The sequence below is a fragment of the Protopterus annectens genome, chromosome 1.part1, assembly GCF_019279795.1.
Source record: "Protopterus annectens isolate FY-2018-M chromosome 1.part1, PAN1.0, whole genome shotgun sequence".
In the NCBI taxonomy this organism is placed as follows: Eukaryota; Metazoa; Chordata; order Ceratodontiformes; family Protopteridae; genus Protopterus; species Protopterus annectens.
In genome coordinates, this window is record NC_056726.1 from 1,816,752,201 (window position 1) to 1,816,775,718 (window position 23,518).

General features: G+C 44.4%; 1 protein-coding gene across 1 annotated transcript in view; it reads left to right on the plus strand.

The window, feature by feature from the left end:
* The window catches only part of CAP1 (cyclase associated actin cytoskeleton regulatory protein 1), a gene marked incomplete in the record, with an annotated part of 596,089 nt that overhangs the window by 415,934 nt on the left and 156,637 nt on the right, over window positions 1–23,518 (plus strand). Inside the window, 1 exon segment of the mRNA XM_044084805.1 lies at window positions 2,627–2,709. Within this exon segment, the coding sequence (XP_043940740.1) occupies window positions 2,627–2,709 (83 nt within the window).

A 23,518-nucleotide genomic window follows, 5' to 3' on the forward strand; every position in this document is an offset into this window, starting at 1 on the left:
CTTACCTTTGGTATTCTGGCTGAGGGCTACCAGGAGCCGGATAACCCATTAGTTAGGACTGCAACAGTGAATACACACCAACATCTACATTTATGATAAGTGTACACAACTGTACTTTCTGTATGCCTTTCCCTTGATATCCTAGGTCATTCTGAAGATGTAGAAGGACTCTTCAAGGATCATTGTGAATATGTGCAGCAGGTATTAAAGGTGTCAAAGAAACCTGCTGCTAGGATATTGTTTATTAGCAATGGAAAAAGGTCTTCTAGTTCATGCTATATTAAGAAAAAGACCATTTAAAGTTAGTATGTCTCTGATTTCACAATATTTGTTAGTTAACCTGTGGCCTTTCTTATTACTTTACCACTGTTCATTTGTCAGCTATTTCAGCGCGTCTACTCATGGATTCTCCTCTTTCAGTGCATTCCCGCATCAAGATGTTTTTTGAAAGCTTTTTGCATATCCATCCACATAGAAAATAGGTTCCTCCTTGGGATCTGAATTTTATTTTGGAAAAGTTAATGGTCTCTTTTTGAACCCGCTTATTGAGCTGTGTTGAGGTTCTTAACATGGAAAACAGTGTTGCTGATTGCTGTGATTTCTACAGGAAGTGTCAGAGTTGTAAGCTGTTATGGTGTGTTCACCTTCTGTTCCACTAAGTTAGGGTTTCTTAAAGAATTGATCCTTTATGCACAAAGTGGCATCAGAGGTCAGTTTATTTCGAGTCACACTATCATTTCCCTGTCAGAACCTAAAATGAGGGAGAGGGAGGATTTTGGATATCCACAGTCAACTTGTACTATATTAGCAGAACTCAAACCTTCAGAAGTTCTGATAAATTTATAATTCCTTACGAAGAAAAAAAAGGCAGCGAGTATCAAAGCCAACAATTTCCCAGTGGTTGGCCAGTGCTATTTCCTTTTTTACCCACCATAAAAAGTAAATTCCAGGCAGGGGTTACGGCATACTAGGGTCTTGTCTTTTTTCCGTAGCTTTTTGAAAAGGGGTGGACTAAAAGTATTAGAGATGCAGCAACTTGGTCTTCTGTATATATCCTTACAAAGTGCTAAAAACTAGTTTCCTTTTCCAGGTCCAAAATTGGTTTTACTGAAACCATTCTTTAGGGGTTCCTGGGCCCTCATTCAGCCTCCTCCCAAATGTTGTAAGCCGGGGTATTCTACTAATGTATCTGAGGTTACTGCATTAGTGATCGAATGACTAATATAGAACAGTTGTACAAGTGCACTTGCCATAACTGTAGATGTTCAAATAGATCACTGCTGCAGTGGACATTCCCTCACTCAATCCCCCTTATTTCTGCGTAATGTAATTTTTGTTACCAGGTTATGGCCATTGATTAACTAGCCTTTATCTCTTAAAGGTGTCTCTAGCATCTGTCTTTCAGTTGGCATGAAAACTTTAAAGGGCCTTACACCCAGACCACTAATTCTCTCCAGCTGCCAGTGGTCTGAGTGCATGGAAATGCCCTTGAGCTTTGAAAGCTGGTAAGATATTTATATCCTAGACAAGGCTACAGTGATGTATTCGAACATAAACTGTTGTGGAAAGTTTACTTACACAAGTACTTCCCTCTGGCTGACTTGTCACCTGGTGCCACAACCTGATCTGGTGGCCCTCAACACTAGGTTAAGAAGCAAAAAAAAGGATTTTTTACAATTTGTTGCCCTCACCTATTTCCTAAAGAATACCACTTCCTAATTCCCTTCATTCTTTTCCACTACATGAGCTTGTTTTATCTGGCGCCCTAGGTGCTAACACCCTCACACTGTTTGTGGGGAGCAGTCTGCCCTGACACACACTTTATTGTACATCTGATATTGCAGGGTTAGCATTTCAGGCATTTATCTAAGCATGCAAACATTTTTAGAAAACAGCCATGTTTTTACTTCCAACAGAAACAGCTGTTTATTTTGCCGTTAAACCCCCTTTTAAGCACTGTAGGAAGCTGAGGCATGGGAGTTTGATTTTAGGCTCATCTCATGATCAGGACTTCCATAGAGAATTTCTAAATATAACATTGTCGTGCCAAGCTTAATTTTGGATTAAGTGTAAATATTTTTTCTTAAGTGCATTTTCTTGTATGTGTTTGTCCTCCTGTTTGTGTGCCTTTCCTGTGCCCATAGCTTTTAGCTGTAGTTGTGACCACCTTGCATCATCAGGGATACTTGTTTACAGAATCTTGGCATTTTGAAATTGATTCCATTCTTTTTGTAGTAGTTCAGTCATGTAGCCCTTGATATCTGGATGGTTCTGCCAAACATGAATTGTAGTTATTTGTTTGGTAGAGAAATGAGAATTACTTTTGTGTTGGGAGTTTAGTCGTATCTTTTCTCTGCGTCAGTGCTTGATAGTCAGAGCTGGTGTAAACTCTTATCTCTGGTAGAAAATTCACAATGTTAGGATCCATTTACACAGAGACTTTGCAGCAACAAATTAATCCAGTGGTTTTGACTTCAAATTATTACTTTTTTATGGTTATCCTGGAGCTTTCTTCATATTTGTTATGTTTTGTCCCTAGTCCGGCAGTTAAATGTGATTTAAGTTAACTGTTTTATTGCATTATAGGCGAGTAGCCCATTAAATCCTTTATTCTTTCTCCTTTCAGATCAGTGTAAAAAGGTGGGGCTCGTTTTTGAGGATGCTGTTGGAATAGTAGAGGTCATCAACTGTAAAGATGTTAAGGTTCAGGTAAGTATTTTCAGGATGTGTGAAATTCTACTTTTAACTGTTAAATGTTTGTCTCTGAGGTAAAATGTGAAGTTAATGTCATTCCAGTGTATTGCCCTTCAGTATGTTAGCCTCTGGTTGTACTATAGATGCAGTTATACTGAGCAATAAAACCTTTGGAGAGGAAATACAACTAATGATTTAGACCATAACACAACTGTCACTAAACTTAACTGTAAGATGCAACAGGTCCACACTGAGGTTTTTTAATGTTCTAATTTTCATTTGTTAATCGGGTAAAGCCCACTGAACACAAGGGTTCCTTTTCATTGGTGACCAGTAAGCACTATCTGGTTAAGTAACTCGAGTCACACAATAAGCAAGTTGAGTAGAAAAATCAAATCCTGTATCCTTGACTACTGGAAGCAGGTCATTAACAGATCATAGGTTTGTAGGACAATACTAGGCTATTGGCCCGGCGGCCTTTATAAGCCTAGCCAAGAATTTTGCCCATGTTCCCACAAAGTCAGCACCTGTTTCCCCTGTCCAGCAGGGACACAGGTGGGATCCCAGAGGTATATATTCTGTTTCCCATCCAGTCGTCCAGGGCCCTGTTAGAGGGATAGCAAGGTACTGTGCTTGACATGGAAAGGGAGTCTGTTCCACAGATGGAGTCTATGGAGTACAAATCTAGCCCTCCAACAAGTTCCATTAATGTCCCAGACCAGGTTGAGGCCTTGCGTCCAGGTTGTGCGAGCGGATTTTGAGTTGCAGATATGCAGCAGCTCCAAGGCTGGGTCTGAGACAGCCTTGTATGCCAGACAGAGGTCACCTATGAGCAGTCTGTACGAGACCGAGTAGAGGAACAGGGCTTTTAGCATATCTGTACAGGATAGGTGTTGGAGACGCTGGATTTTCCTGGTCAGGAATCTCTGTGGTCTCTCCAGCTGCTGAATGTACTTGTCAAGGTTTATGCCGAAGGGGGTATTGTTTTCTATAATGGGTCTGATAAGGCAGGAGTACAGGGATATTATGCCTTCATTATTCCTGGATGAAATACCCTTTCTGCATGGCCCCCCTCATAAGTAACCTTCTGTACAATGGAGGCAACGTGGTGGTCAAAATTCAGTTTGCTGTCAACCTGGGTGCCCAAGTTCCTCACAACTGATTGCAAGCTTAGCACATTGTTATTAAGTGTCTATATCATGTTATCGAAATCTTATTACATCGAATCACTAAAGGTCAACCTTGAGTGATCGATATAGTAAAACATTGAATAATGCTTAAAAAAACAAAAAGCAAACAAAAATAAAAGCTAACTAGTGTAGGTAGGGGGGCAAGCCCCCCCCCTGCACCCCCCAACTTAAATATTCCAACTCTGAGACAGCACTACATTGAGGTAAACAGAAATCTCCCCCTACGGAGATTTCAGTTTACCTGCACAATGTTCTGTGCTTTCGATGTGGTGCCGACAAGATCAGCTTCGATATTGTCTGCTTTCGACATCGTGAAGTAGACCCATTATTAATGGGATAATTGATGGGAGTGCCATTTTCCTGAAAGGGGATAATGATGCATTTCTTGGCAGTCAGTTTGAGGCCATGCTTCTGGCACCAGTCATTAGTTGGGTAAGGCCCTCTTGGAAGATGTTCATATCACTAGGGGAATTTGACAGCACCCTTCTTGCAGTCCTCTGCAAACATGGTCAGCCACCGACCACTGGTTTTGGCTTGCACCTCAGAAAAGTATATCCCAAACAGTAGAGGCTCCAAGACCAATCCTTGGGGTATGCCACTCGTTACGGGTCTACTGCTAGAGGTGGCTTCCATAGGTTCATAGGCATTTAGGCTAATGACCACAAGGGCCTTTTTAACCCTAGCCATGCATCCCAGATCTCAAAGTTCTGCTACCCTTGATTAGTGTAAGCATGGGCCTGGGAGATGAACCATTTATAAATTATCAGTGACCATTAGAGACAATTTCCAGTTTCCCATCCAGTTATCCAAGTTGCATTTGAATAAGGTTAGAGAGGAACTCACCTTCATATAGATGGGGAGCCTGTTCAGAGGCAAGGTAATCTCTGGGATACATACCGGTCTGTCCAGCAGGTCCTATTTATATCACAAGCAAGGTTCGTCTTTAGAACGGGTAATTTTGGTGCTGTTTGTTTTGTGGATATGCAGGTGGTCCTTCAGAGTGGGGTCTGACAGTGCCCTGTATGCCAGGCATAGATCTCCCCTCAAAAGCCTGTAGGAGACCAAATACAGGGATAGGGCTTTGAGGTGGTCTGCATAGGACATATTACTTATCCCTTGTGTTCTTTTAGTGATGACCCTGTGGACATTCCAATTGTTGGATATTCCTGGTTAGGTACATACCAAAGGGGGGGCATTGTACTCAATGATGGGTCTGATGAATGCCAAGTACAGTGGAACAATGACTTCCTTAGACTTGGATGCCATACATTTGTTTATAAGTTGTGCAACATAGAATGATTTTCTCACCACTGTAGACGTGATGATCAGATGCTAGATTACTGTTTGTGTGTCCCACGGTCCCTGACTACTGGGTCAACTCTAAGGGGTGTATTGTCAATATGATAGTTACCAGGGATGGATGACTTCCCAAAGGATACTATTATGCATTTCTTAGCATTTAGATTTAGTCTATGGCTCTGACTTCAGTTGTTTCTGTCAGCCCCTCCTGTAGAACATTTGTCAGAGTGAGATTCAATGACAGCTCCTAATTTGCAATTATCTGCAAATTTAGTCAGCCAGAGACCACTGACATTGGCCTTGACTTCTGAGAAGCAAATGCCAAAAAGGAGTGGTCCAAGGACTGATCCCTGAGGGACTTAACTTGTGACTGGCCTCTTTGTAGATGTGGATTCCTCCAATTCTAACTTCATAAGTCCTGTCTGTGAGCCAGTTGGCTATCCACTGGGTGACATACGGGTTTGTACCTAGCCTCTTGAATTTGTCAATGCCCGAGTGAGGTATTGTCAAATGCCCTGGCCAGGTCAAGGTAGGCAGTGTGAACAATTTTGCCCTTATCCATTGCTTTCGTGACCTTCCCAAAGAAGTCTACCAGGTTGAGTAGGCATGAACTTCTCTTGATGAATCCAAACTGGGTTGGATCCAGCGTCTGGAGGTTTACTGTTTCTCTGTTGATCATCTCCATGGTAATTCTTTCCATGGCTTTCTATACAAGACTAGTGAGACTTATGGGTCTGTAGTTTCCAGGATTTGTAGATGGTCCACCTTGTGCAGCGGGATGACTGTTGCCTTTCTCCATTCATGAAGCATGAAGCCTGTTTGGAGGCTACAGTTCAATAGTAATTCCAGAGGCCCTGATAGGTCATGTTTCATACTGTTTAAAAGGGACCCTGGGATATTGTCTGGGCCCATTGATGCAGTGTTCTTGCTCTTAGGGAGAGCATTAAGGACCTGTTCCCCTAGTGATAGTAGGGGGAGTTATATTTGATATTTCCTGAGGGGAAGGTTGGGGAGACAGGAGTAAATCTGGAACTGAATTTATCAGTCAGGTTTGCTGCATCCTCTGGCTCAGTATAGGTGTCTCCACTTACAGTGAGCTGTGCGCACAATTGTGAATTGCCCTTGAGGTTGTGGACATAGCTAAAAAAATGCTTTGAGGTTGTCCTTGGCCTGGGAGGCCAAACTTCGCTCAAATTTGGCTTTGGTAGACTTTATTTGACCTCTGAGTTAAGTTTGAGTGCTTTTATCATGCTGGGTGCTGCACCTCCTAATTTTTGCTACAGACTATTGATTGCGATTCCACCAGGGTAGCTTGTATTTTTGTTCTGTCCTCCTTCCCGATGGATATAACTACCTCTATGCAGCTTATTAACATGCTTGTACAGGGTTTGTGAACAGTTCTGCATAGGCAGAAGTGTTCTCATGGTTTATGGGAGCTTGAAATTTTGCCAGGTTCTCACTTAATAGGAGGTTAGCCTTAGAATAGTTCATAAATATTCCAGATGTTCTTCGTGTTTCACTGTTGCAGTCATTACATTTGGGTTATCCTGCTGGCAGGTTGCCCTCAGTCGGCCTGAATTCCAAAGTTTTGGGTCCTGTGTCGGTTGCTGTCGCCTCTTCCCTGACGTCAGGTCATTAGGGGTATAAAAGATGCAGCCGGCGCCATTTTATTCAGTCTTTCTTGCCACATAGTGCCCGAAGCAGAAGCAGTTCAACAGCGCCGGTCGGCCGACTCCTGAGATTTTAGTGTTCGATTTTCAGATCCGAAGTCTTCATTAAAAGCTAAGTACCCCATTGGGGAAACTTTTTTTCTTGCTCAAGACAGATGTCAGAAAAAGTTAATTGCATTTCTTGTGGGAAGCAAATACCTCATAAGGACTTTCATTCTTACTGTATTCCTTGCCTAGGCCCTGACCACGACGTTGCTAGTTGTCGGTTTTGTGCTAGATTTAACCAGCGCACTATGAAGCGTTGGTACGATTTTGCGTTAAGCTATTTTGGGTGAAGATTTAATTATACAATGTCGGACAGCCATCCGACTACCGGAGTTCCCAAAAAACGCAAAGAAAAAGACAGGCATCCGAGGTCCAAAACCGAAGCTTCTCCTAAGCAAGTCGCCGGTTCTCAGTGAGGCGCTTTCGCAGCCCCTGACTCCTGCTACTTTAGAGTCGCAGGCCGCTACAGACTCCCATGTGGAGTTGGCCAGGCCGCTAGAAAGTCAAGTTATTGGAGCCTCGGAAATTATTCCCTCAGATGGGTCCGGAGCCGCTGAGTAGGCATCTGCTTCTGAGGGTGTATTCAGACCTAAACAATTGTATACTAAACCAACTTCAAAGACTAAAACACCTTTAAAGGCAAAGAAACAGTTTCACCAGCCACAAGGACAGGTCTCCATGCCCAAAAAACAGATGCTTAAAATGACCGAAGACTTAATTACCTTGATCAGGGGTTCCCATCCCCCTCCTGATAAGAGGCCTAGGCAAGACACAGACTATGAATCTTCAGATCAGGTTTCCATTTCTTCTGATTCCTCTTCTGATGAGGAATATTCTATCCCCCCCCCCCCCCCCATGAGGACTCTGATGCTGAAGAATCAATTCCTTCAGCTTCTCCTCCAGAGGACTACTCTTTTGGGGAAACCTTGCATACCATGAGGGATCACTTCCACCGGGAGAACCAAGATTTTTCAGAATCTAAGAAAAGGCTCAGACCTCCTTTTACTACCTCAACACAGGCCTCTAGCTATTCCACCTGTGTTGAACATTGTAGATGATGTGTTCTCTGAGTCTAGTCTGACCCCTGACTCTTTACCTCCAGCTCCTGTCAAGCTGGACAGATACTACAGGGTTCCTGACTCTCATAAATTCATTTTCAAAAACCCTACTGCACACCCAGAAACTATTTCTCAGGGTCCAAAAGGGGTCAAGGCTTCCACTGCAAAAAACCCTACCCCCTCTGACAGGGATTCTAGGGCACTGGATGGATGGGGAAAAGATTTACACATCTGCTACTTTGGCTATAAGGGCCTTAAATTGCCAGTTTCATATGCTTAAATATCGGCAATATATCATGGCACTGCTTAAACAGAAAATGATGGCAAATTCTGAATGTGCAGAAAACAAAGAAATGCAGGATTTATTGCATGCAGCTGAACAAGTTTGAAAGCATACTTTGCAATGTCTGATTCTCTGGAGGCCTCCTGTTGGCCCGTTGTTACGGGTTCTGTCATTAGGAGGCATGCTTGGTTAAAGGAACAAAATCTGCCTGACCATGTTAAAACAAAATTATTAGATGCTCCTCTACAATGTGATACCTTGTTTGGTGTTGAGACAGAAGAGGTGTTAAAGAAAATGGAGGACAAAGCTAAATCTATGCAAACGGTTAAGGATTTCTTACAGGTACAGCCACCTAGATTTAGCAGACACTGACCTACAAAGAACTGGTCCTTTCCAGTCTCAGACAGACCTCAAAGGGGCAGATCTAGACACCCTAGAGGCAGATCACAGCCGCAAGGATCCTACAGGTCTAAGCAGTGAAGTGCTTCTACCTCCAAAGGTGGAGAAGACTAAGCACAATCATACAGGAAACAGTCCCAATGACTTCCCCCTGCCTGCACCAAGCACTTATCTTCTGGCAGCATCCTTAGGGGGAAAACTAGCACTTTTTTCTCAAAATTGGCACATTATAACCCAGGACAAATGGGTTTTAGACAGTGTCACAAGGCTGCAAGTTTCATTTTTATACCCTGCCAAGGGCAAATGGTTGGGCAGACCTGCCAAAAAATCAATGGGCACAGGCTCAAAAACAAGTTTCAACTCTCATGGACATGAGGGCTATTCAAAGTGCCACAGCAAGAACAGGGGCAAGGATTTTACTCAAGATTGTTCTTGGTACCCAGAAAGGACAAAGCATGGAGACCAATACTGGACCTATCTATTCTAAACACTTTCCTAGATATACCAAAATTCAAGATGTTGACCTTACTGCAGCTTCTGCCCATACTGGGCAGCAAGGCTTGGCTCGTGACCTTAGACCTAAAAGAGGCATACCTGCATGTCCCAATCAGACAGTCGTGCAGAAGATACCTCTGATTCAAGGCTGGCTCAAAGCAATACCAATTCTCTGCACTGCCCTTTGGCTTATCTACTGCGCCCAGGGTCTTCACAAAATGCCTGGCACCAGTAATTGCTAACTGCAGACAGAGGAATACAAATACATTCTTTCTTGGACATCTGCCTCATACAAGCAGAAAACAAAGACATTCTACTACAGCATCTGACGTTTGTGATGAGACTTTTAACATGCCTAGGGTACACAGTCAACAAAAAGAAATCAAAACTAGTACCCTCTCAAGAGATATTCCTGGGTGCAAGCTTAAATACAGCTGCCCAGATGGCTTATCTCACTCCAGACAAAGGCAACTAACTACCTATTTCAAGGAAATGGCAACAAAGGCCTAGTTATCTGCAAGAAAAATTCTGCAGGCTTTGGGCTTCATGGCATCCTGCATCTTACTAATTCCATATGCAGGACTGCATATGAGGAAAATTCAATGGTAACTAAAGTGGGTCTGGATACAGCATTGCCACAGTCTGGAAACAATGATTACTAATTCCCTGCCTACAACAGGAGTTTCGATGGTGGACAAGGGCTTGTCACCAAAACCAGGGACAGCCATTCTCACTACCCCCCGCCAGGCAGAGCCTAACGACGGATGCTTCAGATTATGCCGGGGGGGCACAGATGGCAGGAAGAGGCATTCAGGGCACCCTGGTCCACAAACCAAAAGCATCTATATATCAATCAAAAAGAGATGCTAGCTGTTCAAAATGCCCTGACAGCCTTCAAGGACCTACTTCATGGACAACTACTGATAGACAGACAACACCATGATCATGTGGTACATAAACAAGCAGGGGGCACTCATTCTTATCCCCTGTGCAGACGAGCCATGGCTTTATGGGACACAGCATTGACTTAACAAGTTCATCTGCCGGCACAATTCCTGCCAGGAAAGGAAAATACTCTGGCAGACTAAGCAGAAACCTCATGGATCCCCACGAGTGGCACCTGGGTCCACAAGTCTTCAGCAGGATAACAAAGAAATGGGGACGCCCGGACATAATCTATTTGCCTCCCCTCAAAGCAATCAACTAAAAAGATTCTGCACAACTACTTATCACAGACAAGCTTGGAAAGTGGACGCCTTATCTTTCAAGTGGACAAACCTATCAGTATATGCCTTTCCTCCACTGCCTCTCCTCCCCTCCCCAAAGTACTCCTAAAGGTCAGACAGGAGAAACCAAAAATGATTCTGATTGCACCAGACTGGCCATGCCAGTACTGGTACCCAGTCTTAAGGAACTTGTCCCAATGCCCAGCCTGGACCTTACCTCAAATACCTCATCTACTGTCCCAGCAAAACAAGCAGATCCTGCATAGCCAACTCAGGACCATAAACCTGGCAGCATGGCGGATAATGTAGCCATACAAACCGCACCTCAGTAAAGCTGTGATGGATGTCATTTTAGAAGCCAGAAGTCCTAGTACTAGAAAATCCTATGCTGGGAAATGGGAAAGATTTTGCGCTTGGAACCAAGCTCAAGGAACTGATACAGCTGTCCCGAATATTCCTCAGATTTTACAATACTTAACTGAGATGCTGGACAAAGGCTTATCTTTTTCATCAATTAAAATCCATGTCTCTGCCATTTCAGCTCATTACAATACAGAGCCACCACTCTTCTCGTCCTTTATTAAGGCAGTACCTCAGAGGAGCCAAAGACTTGAGGCCTCCAAGGAGAATGCCAATACCTGCATGGGACCTGAATTATGTCTTGGAAAAACTCACCTTACCCCCTTTTGAGCCAGCTGCTACTGCGGATATAAAGTTCTTATCTTGGAAAACAGCTCTGCTCCTATCAATAACTTCTGCAAGACGAGTTTGAGCTACAGGCTCTCATGGCTGTGGAACCCTTTATCATGTTTTATCCAGACAGGGTCTCTCCGAGAACAAACCCTACATTTATGCCTAAGGTGGTATCCAGTGTAGCCCTTAACCAAGCAATTCATTTGCCAACTTTTTATCCAAATCCACAGAACAAGGGAGAGAAAATTCTGCATTCTTTGGACGTACACAGACAACTTAGATTCTACTTGGACAAAACTAAAGTTTTCAGAAAGACAGAATAATTACTAGTGGCATATGCTACAGCATCACTAGTGGCATATGCTACAGCATCACAAGGAAAGGCTATCTTCAAGCAAGACTATTTCAAAGTGGATAGGTCACTGCATTTGTTTTTGCTACTCATAGCATGGCAAACCAGTGCCTAAGGGCATTAGGCCACATTCAACCAGAGCTGCAGCCACCTCTGCAGCCACCTCTGCAGCCTTTCTCAGGGGGGTACCAACCAAAGACATTTTAGAGGCTGCTACTTGGAGTTCAGTGCATACCTTTACAAAACATTACAATCTGCCTCTTTACTCTAAATCCAGGGCAGGCTTTGCCACTGCAGTTCTGCAGGGCCTCATAGCCGCTCCTAATGCTGTTTAGCTCCAGCCCCCCAACCATAGCTTTGGGACTCAAACCCAAATGTAATGACTGCAACAGTGAAACACGAAGAACATAGTACAGTTGTGTACACTTACATAAATGTAGATGTTAGTGTATTTACTGTTGCAGTCCACGTTACACTCCCGCCATCCCCCTTATTTTTGCTGGAACTTCTTTTACTTCTCTAATCTATACAACCTAGGTGGTGTATTTGCTTATCGATGAAGGTAAAGCTTATTTTGGCGCATGTATGTTTCATTTACATAATTTCAGCCTACCCTTTTGGGGGCACCTGACATCTGGGGCAAGAAAAACTGAATAAAATGGCATCTGCTGCATCTTTTATACCCCTGACGACCTGACGTCAGGGAAGAGGCGACAGCAACCGACTCGGGACCCAAGACTTTGGAATTCAGGCCGACTTGAGGGCAACCTGCCAACAGGATAACCCAAATGTAATGACTGCAACAGTGAATGCACTCTTAACTCTTGGTGACTCCATAGTCAGACACACTGACGTCCCGCTCACCAGACTGAGTAAGGAGAAGGTCACAGTAAGCTGCCTGTCGGGTGCTAGAATCCGCCACATAACGCATGCACTCAGGTCTCTCAACAGCAGGTACAAGTACGACTCAATCATTGTCCACGCTGGTGTTAACGACCTGAGACGTACCTCCTTGGACTACATGAAAAGAGACATAGAGGAGCTCTCTGATTATGTAGCCCAAGGAGGTATGACCCTGACCTTGAGCAATATCCTACCTTCACCAAGAATGATGCCACAATACAGAGATAAGATGATCAGCTTTAACAATTGGCTTAAACTCTGGTGTCATTCAAAGGGGATCCAATGTCTGTCTACCTGGGATGACATGTTGGACAAGCCACGCTGCTTCGCAAGGGACGGCTTGCACTGGTCACCCCTGGGATTCCGGATTTTGGCAAAGGCTCTTGCCACCCCCATAGTGCCTTTTTTAGGCAAGGCTCAAATTCTAAACCTACCACCCTAGAACACAAAGAAAAAAAACTAAGGGTAATGCTCCTCAATGCCAGAAGTCTCAACCTCAAGATGCACGCACTCGAGGCCCTTCTCAGTATGGAGAACATCGATGTCTGTGCTGTGACAGAAACCTGGTTCAAGGCTCCTGAGAGCACCCCAGCACTATTAGGTTTTACCTCATATCATGCGTTCCGGCCCCAAAACCCGGACAATACCAAGAAAGGAGGAGGGGTATCCATATTCATCAAGTACACCCACACCTCAAGATTGGTGGCAACGCACGATGCATTGGAAACCATCCAGGTGCAATTAACCATAGGCAAGACTGCTCTGCAATTTGTAGCATGTTACAGGCCACCCTCGCAAACTCAGGAACCTCACATGGCCTTCCTGAAAACACTGGAGGGGATAAATGTGTCTCCGAACACCATCATACTAGGTGACTTCAACTACCCTAATATAGACTGGGAACACTACTCAAGCCCAAACACTCTAGCCCAAAAGTTCCTGGAATTCATAAACTCAAATGCCATGGAACAACTAGTCACCATCCCCACAAGAGGAGAAAACATACTTGATCTCATCATCACGAATATGGGAGCACAATGTTCAACACCGGAAGTATACCCCTCACTGGTGAGATCAGATCACAAACTAATCTCGCTGGAGGTCCTCATCCCGCCCCACCGAAATGAAAAAGACCACAGTAAAGAACTTCTCGAAGCCGACTTCACACTTCTAAAGACTAGTGTGGTCTCCTTTAAGCCCGCTGAGCCCGCGGTAAACATTACTCAAACCGCTGAATCACTTACAAATGCCTTCTACCAGCACCTGCAGGGCTGCATGGATCAGGCAATCCCAAGCGAAACAAAGACTCTTTGTACCAAAGGCAAGCGTCCAGTCTGGTGGACCCCAGCCATAAACAAACTCTACAACAAAAGGAGAAAGCTACTACAAGATAGAGCAAAATCCTTAAAAGGTAAGACACCTCTGATCACTAAGTAAAAAGCTAAGAGCTCTCATAAAATCATCCAAAGCTAATTTTGAGAAAAAAATAGCTAAGGACTCTAAAGACAACCATAAGGCATTCTTTAGCTATGTCCGAAACCTAGGAGGAAACTCCCAGATATGCTCAGAATTAGTTCAAAATGATGTGAAAATTACTGATCCTACAGACATTGCCAACATACTGGCTGACAGGTTCAGTGCAAACTTCTCCCCCCCAAAAGGAGAGATATCTATACCAAATGATTGTAGCCCCCCAAACATCTCTAACGCCCAGGTGAGAACTGCTCTCTCCAAGGCAAAGAACACAGCATCCATGGGACCTGATGGTGTCCCCGGCTGTGTGCTCCATGAACTCAATGAGGAATTAAACCCACAGTTAGGACAGCTGTTTAATCTGTCTCACCTCCGGATCGCACTCCAGGAGTGGCGCACAGCGACTGTGGTCCCACTCCACAAAGGCGGTGCCTCCACCGACCCTGGAAATTACCGTCCCATTAGCTTGACAAGCCTTATCTGCAAAGCCATGGAGAGGATCATAATGGATCTCATAAATAAAGACATAGGGAATTTGCAGACTTTAGATCCAAGCCAGTTTGGCTTTGTCAAAGGCAGATCATGCCTTTTAAACTTGGTTGACTTTTTCGAAACAGTCACCAAGGCCATTGATGAGGGAAAGGCAGTCCATACAGCCTACCTAGACCTGGCGAAGGCTTTCGATACAATACCCCACTCTGGTATCATTGAAAAACTCATCAACTTAAATGTAAACCCATACATTACAAGATGGGTTGCAAACTGGCTGAGTGACAGAACCCACAGGGTCAGAGTTGCTAGCGCCATGTCAGACTCTAAGCCTGTCACAATTGGTGTCCCACAGGGCTCAGTCCTGGGCCCACTCTTGTTTGGCATCTACTTTTCTGAAGTACAAGCAAACACAGGAGGGTTATGGCTGACAAAGTTTGCAGATGACTGCAAACTGGGCGCCGTAGTGGAAAACACATCCGACACAGATATCCTTCAAAAGGGTCTCACAGAAACGGATAACTGGTGCCAGAGCCATGGCCTAAAGTTAAATGCCAAGAAATGCATAGTCATACCCTTCGGGAAAAATAAGGTTACCCCTAGCTACCATATAGGTGGCAATCCCCTGATCACAGAAGAAGTCATCAGGGACCTGGGAACCCAGGTTGACAGTAGCCTTTCATTCGACACTCATATTGCTAAAGTAGTTAGGAAGACCTTCTACATTGCCCACCTCATCATGAAGGGTTTCACATCTAGATCAAGGGAGGTCATAGTCTCCCTATACTCATCACTCATCAGACCAGTGATCGAGTACAATGCCCCATTCGGTATGTATCTGACCCGACACTTGCAGCAGCTGGAGAGGCCACAAAAGTTCCTCACCAAAAGGATAAAGGGTCTCAAAAATCTGTCTTATGCTGCCCGACTGAAAGAACTCCAGTTATATTCAGTTGCTTACCGCTTGCTCAGAGGTGACCTGTGCCTGACATACAAGGCCATGTCAAACCCAGATTTGATGAACATGCTTCATCTCAAAAAATCCAGATCCCTCAGAGCCACAAGGGCGGGAGAATTAAACCTCGACACAGTTATTAATAGGACGTGCTGGAGGGATAGATTCATCACCCAAAGACTCCCTATGCTGTGGAACAAAATCCCGGTTTATGTGAGGCAGAGCACCTCGCTGGCCTTGTTCAAGAGGAATCTTGACCAATGGATGGGAGATCGCAGATGCACCCCAGGGGTTACCTCAGTGTCACTGCTCGACAGAGGCACAGCAAAATAATGAGCATAGTTTCTCCAAACTAAAGGGGTGGCGTAAGCCACAAAACTATGGGCTAGGCTTATAAATGCCCTCGGGCAGATACCATAAATGTAGATGTTCATAGGTTCATACTAGGCTAAGTGTCCACAACTATACTTTTTAGCTGGGGGTCCAGATTTTATTTTTACTTAAAAGGAGACCATTTCTTGGTCTGACTTTACAAGGGAAGGCATTACAGTAGGGAATGTGCAGGTCTCACACATTAGTGAGGACCAGATCCAGTATGGTTACACCCCTGGTTTGTGTATTGACTATCTGGTCCAGGGACTTTGTGTTTACAAAATCCAAGAATCTCTGTGCATGTACATTTTGGTGTTTTATAGGATTCCTAGTTAATAGTGGGGTAATTAAAGTCCCCCATGAATATGGTGTTGGGTTAGATGGCTAGTGTTTCTAATGAGTTTAAATACATGGTATGGGTTTCTTGGGTCATAGAGGGGGACCTATACCTTGCAAGGAAGTGGTATTGGATTATACCTATGGTGATTTTAACATGGAGCAGCTCTAGGGCGTTGTCCTGTTTGAACAGCTCTGAAGTATATTTATTTTTGAAGTAAATAAAACACCTCCACCTTTAGTCCCTGCCTGTGAAGTAGCTGGTCTAAATGTGTGGAAGGCATTATAACCTTGCAGTGTTGGTGTGCTCTCTGTAGCTTTACATTATGTCTCGGTGACTGCACAGACATCAGCATTCTCTAGCATAAAGAGAGTTTCTAGGAAGTCAAGTTTTTTTGTTTAGACTCCTTGCATTCAGCAGTAATGTGTTTAGATTTTCTTGGTTTTGATTTGCTATGTCGGAAATACTTTCAGTTTGGCATTGCATAAAAAAGGCACTATGGGGGAAGACAATGTTTTAGCTAATATTCAAAAGTCTAGAGGGGGAGGTGCAGACCATCCCTGACAAAGTAGCGTGGTCTGTTGACCCATCTCCTTCCATGCTGACAAATATTGCACCCCGTTAGAATGACACCAGAAACTAAGTAAATTATTGAAATCAGTCATCTTGTTCATATTGTGTGGCATCCTTGGAGAAGGTAAAATGCTACTCAGTGCTAGGCTCATACCAGCCCGAGACACACATTCTGAGCTCCATGATGTACCTCTTCATATAGTCTAGGGAGGTACATCTCGGGTCATTTACTCCCACATGGACTGAGTCATATTGGTAATTGTGGTCCAGTGACCTGAGTGCATGCCTAATGTGGCGGATCCTAGCTCCTGATAAGCAACTGACCTTAACTTTCTCTTTACACAGCCTGGTGAGAGGGACATCAGTGTGTCTCCAATGACTAGAAAGTTGGATTGTGTGTTGACTTGCCTTATGCGCTTAGAGGTAGATGCTTCATGAGATGTAGCTCTGTTGATGTGGGGGGTGTTTTGAAAGCACAAATTTGGGGCCGCTGAGAGTGTTTGTGCACTTTGTCTAGGAGGTCTTTGTGGTTTAGAAAGGTTACATGCAAGTTCCTCAGCAAATGTGGGTCTGTTTGCTTTGAATTGTGTGTGATGGGTGGCAGCGTGTGTACTTACAATCTTATTGACATTAGGAGTACTTTTATGAGAGCTTTGTCTCCAGTGATGTGTAAATAAGTCTGTCGCATACCATATCAGTTTGAGAATAAACATGAGGCAATTTCTACATTGTGTAAGGATGCCCATGTCCATCAAGCCGGTAAAGGAGACAGTAGGAAAGTTTATATGCATGGCAACAGACCCTTTTTATTGATCAGTCACTGTCAGGAGTGTCTGGTTTGCAACTATGTGGACAGTGCATGTCACTGCAAACTAGTTGTCCTGTGTGCAACTAGGTATTGGAGAAATTTCAGTTGTGCTTTTAAGGGAAAATGTCACTTAATGTATCCAAGTCTGTACAGAGCACTGCCAAACACTTGAGGGGAAATTAAAATGTAGACCCTGAAAATTTAAGAATGAAGTATTTAGGAGGCCAGTTTTCTAAAGTTAGAAACAAATCAAGCAGTACTTAATTGAAAACAAAGAATTAGCTTGTCAACGATGAAAAGAGGGGTTTCAAATGAATGGCTACTAATGCTGGTCGTGCTACAGCTTCACTCTGTTGGGATACAGTGCTCCTTTGCTTCTGTCACCAGAAGCAAAATGTTAGCACCAGTCCCAAGAAGAAAAGCAGGCCACGGCCTGTTTGGTGATCCACAGTCTTGTCCCGGATGATGCAAGGGTCTGTAGGCTTGTAGCCTTTTTCTGGTAGATGCCTCTGATAGCAACCAGACCAGGCAGGTATTTTCTGGTAGATGCCTTTAATAGAAACCAGACCAGTCAGGTATGTTAAGCACAGGCACTTGTGCTCCAACCAGAAACGGTCAGAAATTAATGCACTCTGCTCCTTTTCTCACCAGGATTAGAATATAAGCGCAGGTTCCAAGCGGTCACCTATAAAGCCTTTATTAGGCTTTCTTGTGATCAGTCTCCAGGAAATGTCCCTGTACTCCTTCTCTCACCAGGAGAAAATAGCACCATCAACTACTCGGCAGAATGTGGGCTGTGCAGTAACTAGTGCTCTTGCAAATAGATGCTTAAAAGTAAGATGAGAAAAAGGTTTATCCTAAACACTGCAGTGTGCCCTAAGCAGTTAGATATGCAAGTGGGTAACTTAAGGTGTTCTTCGTGTTTCACTGTTGAAGTCTTTACATTTGGGTTTATCTGCCTGCAGGTAGCCCTCAGCCGGCCTGATTATCAGTCTTGGGTCCTAGGTCGGATGCTGTCTCTTCCATGACGTCAGGTAGTCAGGGGTATAAAGCATGTAGCAGACTCCATTACATCAGTCTTTCTTGCCGCGGGTGCCCGAAGCAGCAGCAGTTCGCAAGTGCTGGTTGGCAGACTCCTTCATAGGTTCGTACTAGGCTGTCTGCCCTAAGGCATTTCTAAGCCTAGCCAGAGTGTATGTGGCTTACACCACCCCTTAGGATAAGAATACTACGCCCTTTTAGGGTTTAGTTTACTATGCCTCTGTCTAGTAGTGACACAGAGATGACCCCCCGGGGTAAACCTACGATCTCCCATCCACTCGTCGAGATTTCTCTTGAATAGAGTCAGTGAGGGGCTCTGCCTAACATGGACTGGGATTCTGTTCCAGAGTGTAGGGAGCCTCTGGGTTATGAATCTGTCCCTCCAGCACGTCCTATTTATTTCTGTGTTGAGGTTTAAGTCCCTTGTTCTCGTGGCTCTGATGGATTTGGATTTTCTGAGGTGGAGCATGTCCAGTAATTCAGGATTGGACATGGCCTTGTACGTCAGGCACAGATCACCTCTGAGTAGGTGGTATGCGACTGAATAGAGCTGGAGTTTTTTCAGTCGGGCAGCATATGACATATGTTTAAGACCCTTTATCCTCTTGGTGAGGAACTTTTGGGGTCTTTCCAACTGCTGCAGGTGTCAGGTGAGATGCATCCCAAATGGGGCATTGTACTCTATCATTGGCCTGATAAGAGAAGAGTACAGGGACACAATGACCTCTCTTGATCTTGATGTGAAACCCTTCATAAGGTGGGCAATATAGAAGGTCTTCCTAACCACTTTGGCAATGTGAGTGTCAAATGAGAGGTTACTGTCAACCTAGGTCCCTGATTTACCTCTTCGTACTTAATGGATTACCGCCTATGTGGTAATTTGTCGGTACCTTGTTTTTCCCAAAGGGTATGACTATACATTTTTTGGCGTTCAGCTTAAGGCCGTGGCTCTGGCACCAATTATCCGTTTCTATGAGGCGCCTCTGAAGGATGTTTGTGTCCGCTGGAGTATCAACTATGGCGCCCAGTTTGCAGTCATCTGCGAACTTTGTCAGCCACAATCCTCATATGTTTGCCTGTACTTCGGAAAAATAAATGCCGAACAAGAGGGATCCCAGGACTGAGCCCTGTGGGACACCGCTTGTGACTGGCTTAGAGTCTGACATAGCTCCAGCAACTCTGACCCTGTGGGTTCTGTCCTTGAACCAGTTTGCAACCCATCTTGTGACATATGGGTTTACATTTAAGCTGGTGAGTTTGTCTATGATGCCCGAGTGGGGTATTGTCAAAGGCTTTTGCAAGGTCAAGGTAGGCTGTGTGAACTGCCTTACCCTCATCAATGGCCTTTGTGACTGTTTCAAAAAAGTCGACCAAGTTCAAAAGGCAGGATCTGCCCTTGACAAAGCCAAATTGAGTAGGATCCAATGTCTGTAGGTCCCCAATGTCTTTGTTTGAGTTTCATAATGATCCTCTCAATAGCTTTGCAGACCAGGCTCATCAAGCTTATGGGGCGGTAATTTCCAGGGTCCATAGAGGCACCGCCTTTGTGAAGTGGGACCACTGTTGCCGTACGCCACTCTTTGGGTACGTATCCTGTAGTAAGGCTAAGATTAAACAGCAGCCTTATGTGTGGGTTTAGTTCCTCTTGGAGTTCATGTAGGACACAGCCCGGGACACCATCCGGTCCCATTGATGCTGAGAGGGCGGCTCTCACCTGGGCATCTGAGATGTTAGGGAGGCTACACTCTGCTGGGATAGTTATTTCTCCTTTTTGGGGGGGGGGGGGGGGGAGAAATTTGCACTGAACCGGTCTGCCAGAATGTTGGCAATGTCAGTGGGTTCAGTGTATTTTGTGTCATTTTGGACTAACTCTGAGCATATCTGGGAGTTTCCGCCCAGGTTTCTAGCATAGCTAAAGAAGGCCTTGTGATTGTCTTTTGTGATTTTTCTCTCAAAGTTGGCCTTGGATGATTTTATGAGTGATCGTAGTTTTTTGCTAGTACTGATCAGAGACACCTTCCCTTTTAGGGATTTTGCTCTGTCATGTAGTAGCTTCCTCCTCCTGTTGTAAAGTTTGTTTATGGCTGGGGTCCACCAGACCGGGCGCCTGCCTTTGGGGGAATGGGTCTTGGTTTTATTTGGGATTGCATGATCCATGCATTCTTGAAGGTGCCCATAGAAGGCATTTGCAAAGGATTCAGCAGTGTGGGTTGTGGTTTCCACTGGCCCAGGGGCCTTGAAGGATACCACTTCAGTCTTAAGAAGTGTGAAGTTTGCTTTTGAGAAGTTCTTCACTGTGGTCTTTTGTGCAGGGGGTGGGGGCGGGATGTGGATTTCCAGTGAGATTAATTTATGGTCTGATCTTACCAAAGAGGGATATACTTCCGGTGTGGAGCATTTTGTCCCCATGTTTGTGATGATCAGGTCTAGTATATTGTCTCCTCTTGTGGGAATGGTGACTAGTTGTTCCATTGCATTTGAGTTTATGAATTCTAGGAACCTTTGGGCTAAGGTGTTGGGGCTTGAGTAATGTTCCCAGTCTGTTTGGGTAGTTGAAGTCTCCCAAAATGATGGTATTTGGAGAGACATTCATACTCTCCAGTGTCTTCAGGAAGGTTGTGTGGGGTTCCTGAGTTTGAGAGGGTGGTCTGTAGCATGCTACAAACTGTAAGGCAGTTTTGCCTATGGTTAGTTGCACCCGGATAGTCTCCGATGCTTTGTGCGTTGCCACTAACCTGGAGGTGTGGGTATCTTTGAAAATGGATACTCCCCCTCCTTTTGTGGTTCGGTCCAAGTTTTGGGGCCGGAAAGCATGATATAAGGTAAAACCTGTTAGTGCTGGGGTGCTCTCAGGAGCCTTGAACCAGGTTTCAGTCACTGCACAGACATCGATGTTCTCCATACTGAGGAGGGCTTCGAGGGCGTGCATCTTGAGGTTTAGACTTCTGGCATTGAGCAGCATTACCCTTAGTTTTTTTCCACTTGTGTTTTCTAGGGAGGTAGGTTTGTCACTTGAGCCTTGCCTATAAAAGGCACTATGGGGGTGGCAAAAGCCTTGGCCAATATCCAGAAGCCCAGGGGTGACAGGTGCAAGCCATCCCTTGCGAAGTAGCGTGGCTTGTCAAGCATGTCATCCCAAGCAGACAGACATTGGATCCCCTTAGAATGACACCAGTAATTAAGCCAATTGATAAAACTGATCATTTTGTCTTTGTACTGTGGCATCATTCTTGGTGAGGGTAAGATGCTGCTCAGGGTCAGGGTCATACCGGCCTGGGCTACATAATCAGAGAGCTCCTCTGTCTCTTCATGTAGTCCAGGAGGTACGTCTCAGGTCGTTCACACCGGCATGTACAATGACAGTCATATTTGTACTTGCTGTGGAGTGACCCGAGTGCTTGTGTTGTGGCGGATTCTAGCTCCCGACAGGCAGCTTTCTGTGACCTTTTCCTTGTTCAGTCTGGTGAGCGGGACGTCAGTGTGTCTGACTATGGAGTCACCTATTACAAGTGTGTCTGGCATGTTGTTTGGCCTTAAGGGCTGTGACTGTTTAGCACACTGACTTTGTGAACTATGTGTTGCATGTGCTATATCTTGGTGGTGGTTGCTTGGGTGTCTGCTTTGGAGGCCTCTTTTGTTTTGGTAGATTTTTAATCAGCGCCTCAGAGTATGTTTTTGTGTGTTTGTATTTGGTTTGCTGTTGTGATAGTTCTATGTGAGACTGGGTTTGTGGTGTGCGTGGTTACCTTTGGTCTTGCCAGTACTGAATTGAGAGAGCTCAACCTCCAGTTTGGCTATATAGTTGCAGCTCTCGCATATATTTGTATTTGTTGGGAGGAGGAGAGGGTTGTCTGTGTATATGAGGCAATTGTAACATTGCCTCAAGATTCCCAGATTCACCAGCTGAACAGGAGAGGACGCCAGCAACTGACCCTTCGACATGCTAGAAATAGTGAAAAGGATTGCTGTGTAACTGAGTCAGAAAAGACCTATAGGGAGATGTGTGTACTCAACAGAATTTACGTGAATGAAGTACTGTTAAGAGTGCTTTACCTGTATAAAAATGCTTTAGGAGCAAGTGCTGAGCTTTTCAGATAGAGTATAGGCTGTTTAGATTGCAAGTAGAAACAGTTCTAAGGGAAAAATTGAAGAGCAGACTTGGCGGACCCAGAAAAAGTTTAACCTTGTTTAACCGGTGCTGCGCTATGCGCACGACCGCGCAAAGGCGGATTTTAAGCAGTGAACTACAAAAGAGCTAGGAATGGTCCCAAACCAATTACTACAGCTTCTTGTGCTGAGGTCACTTCCCCAAGGACAGGTAGGCTGCTCAAGGCTCCCCACTCCCACTGGTGAGCAAAGAAACTTCCTTCTATCCAAGTAAGGTAATGGACAACACAGGAACTACACCACAGCCCAGAATACAGCAATGCCTGTATACTGGTCTAAACTAGTCGAGAAAGGCGGGAAAACTAAGATTATTTTTTGTTTTTTTTTTTTTTTGTAGAAATACACAGAAAATGCAGAGACTGTGCAGCCTCCACAGTTAAATTAACAAACAAGCAAACTTTCGATTAAATTAGACTAAATGTAACTAAGTGCAGATTTAAAAATAAATGCAGTAATCAGAAAAAAAACAGTTCAGACTAGTTTAAAGTAAGCAACAGAAGCTATTTCCAGTGGAAAAAAAGCAAATCTACTTAAATCCAGAAGGTAGTAGCTTTTTCGAGTTCCTTGCTGCTAGGACCACTCTGTAAACCCACGTGGAGCTTGTCTGAAATTTTTGTTTTCAAGTTTCAGAACCGAAGTCTTCAAAAAAGCTAAGTACCCCGTTGGGATCCTTTTTCTTGCTCTAAACCATTGTCAGTAAAAGTTAACAATTGTATTACTTGTGGAAAGCAAATACCTCAGATTTTCATTTGTACTGCATTCCTTGCTTAGGCCCAGACCACGACATCACTCCCTGTCGGTTTTGTGCCTTATTCAATCCTCTAACTATTCGTCTGTTCATTTTTGCATCAAACTACTTTGGTAGTCTGTTTAATTATCCAGAAATGGTTTTGGTAAGCCATACGACTACCGACATTCCGAAAAAACATAGACTGAGACGGACCGCATAGGTCCAAAGCTGCTGACGACGCTTCCGTTAAGCTAGTCGCCAGTTCG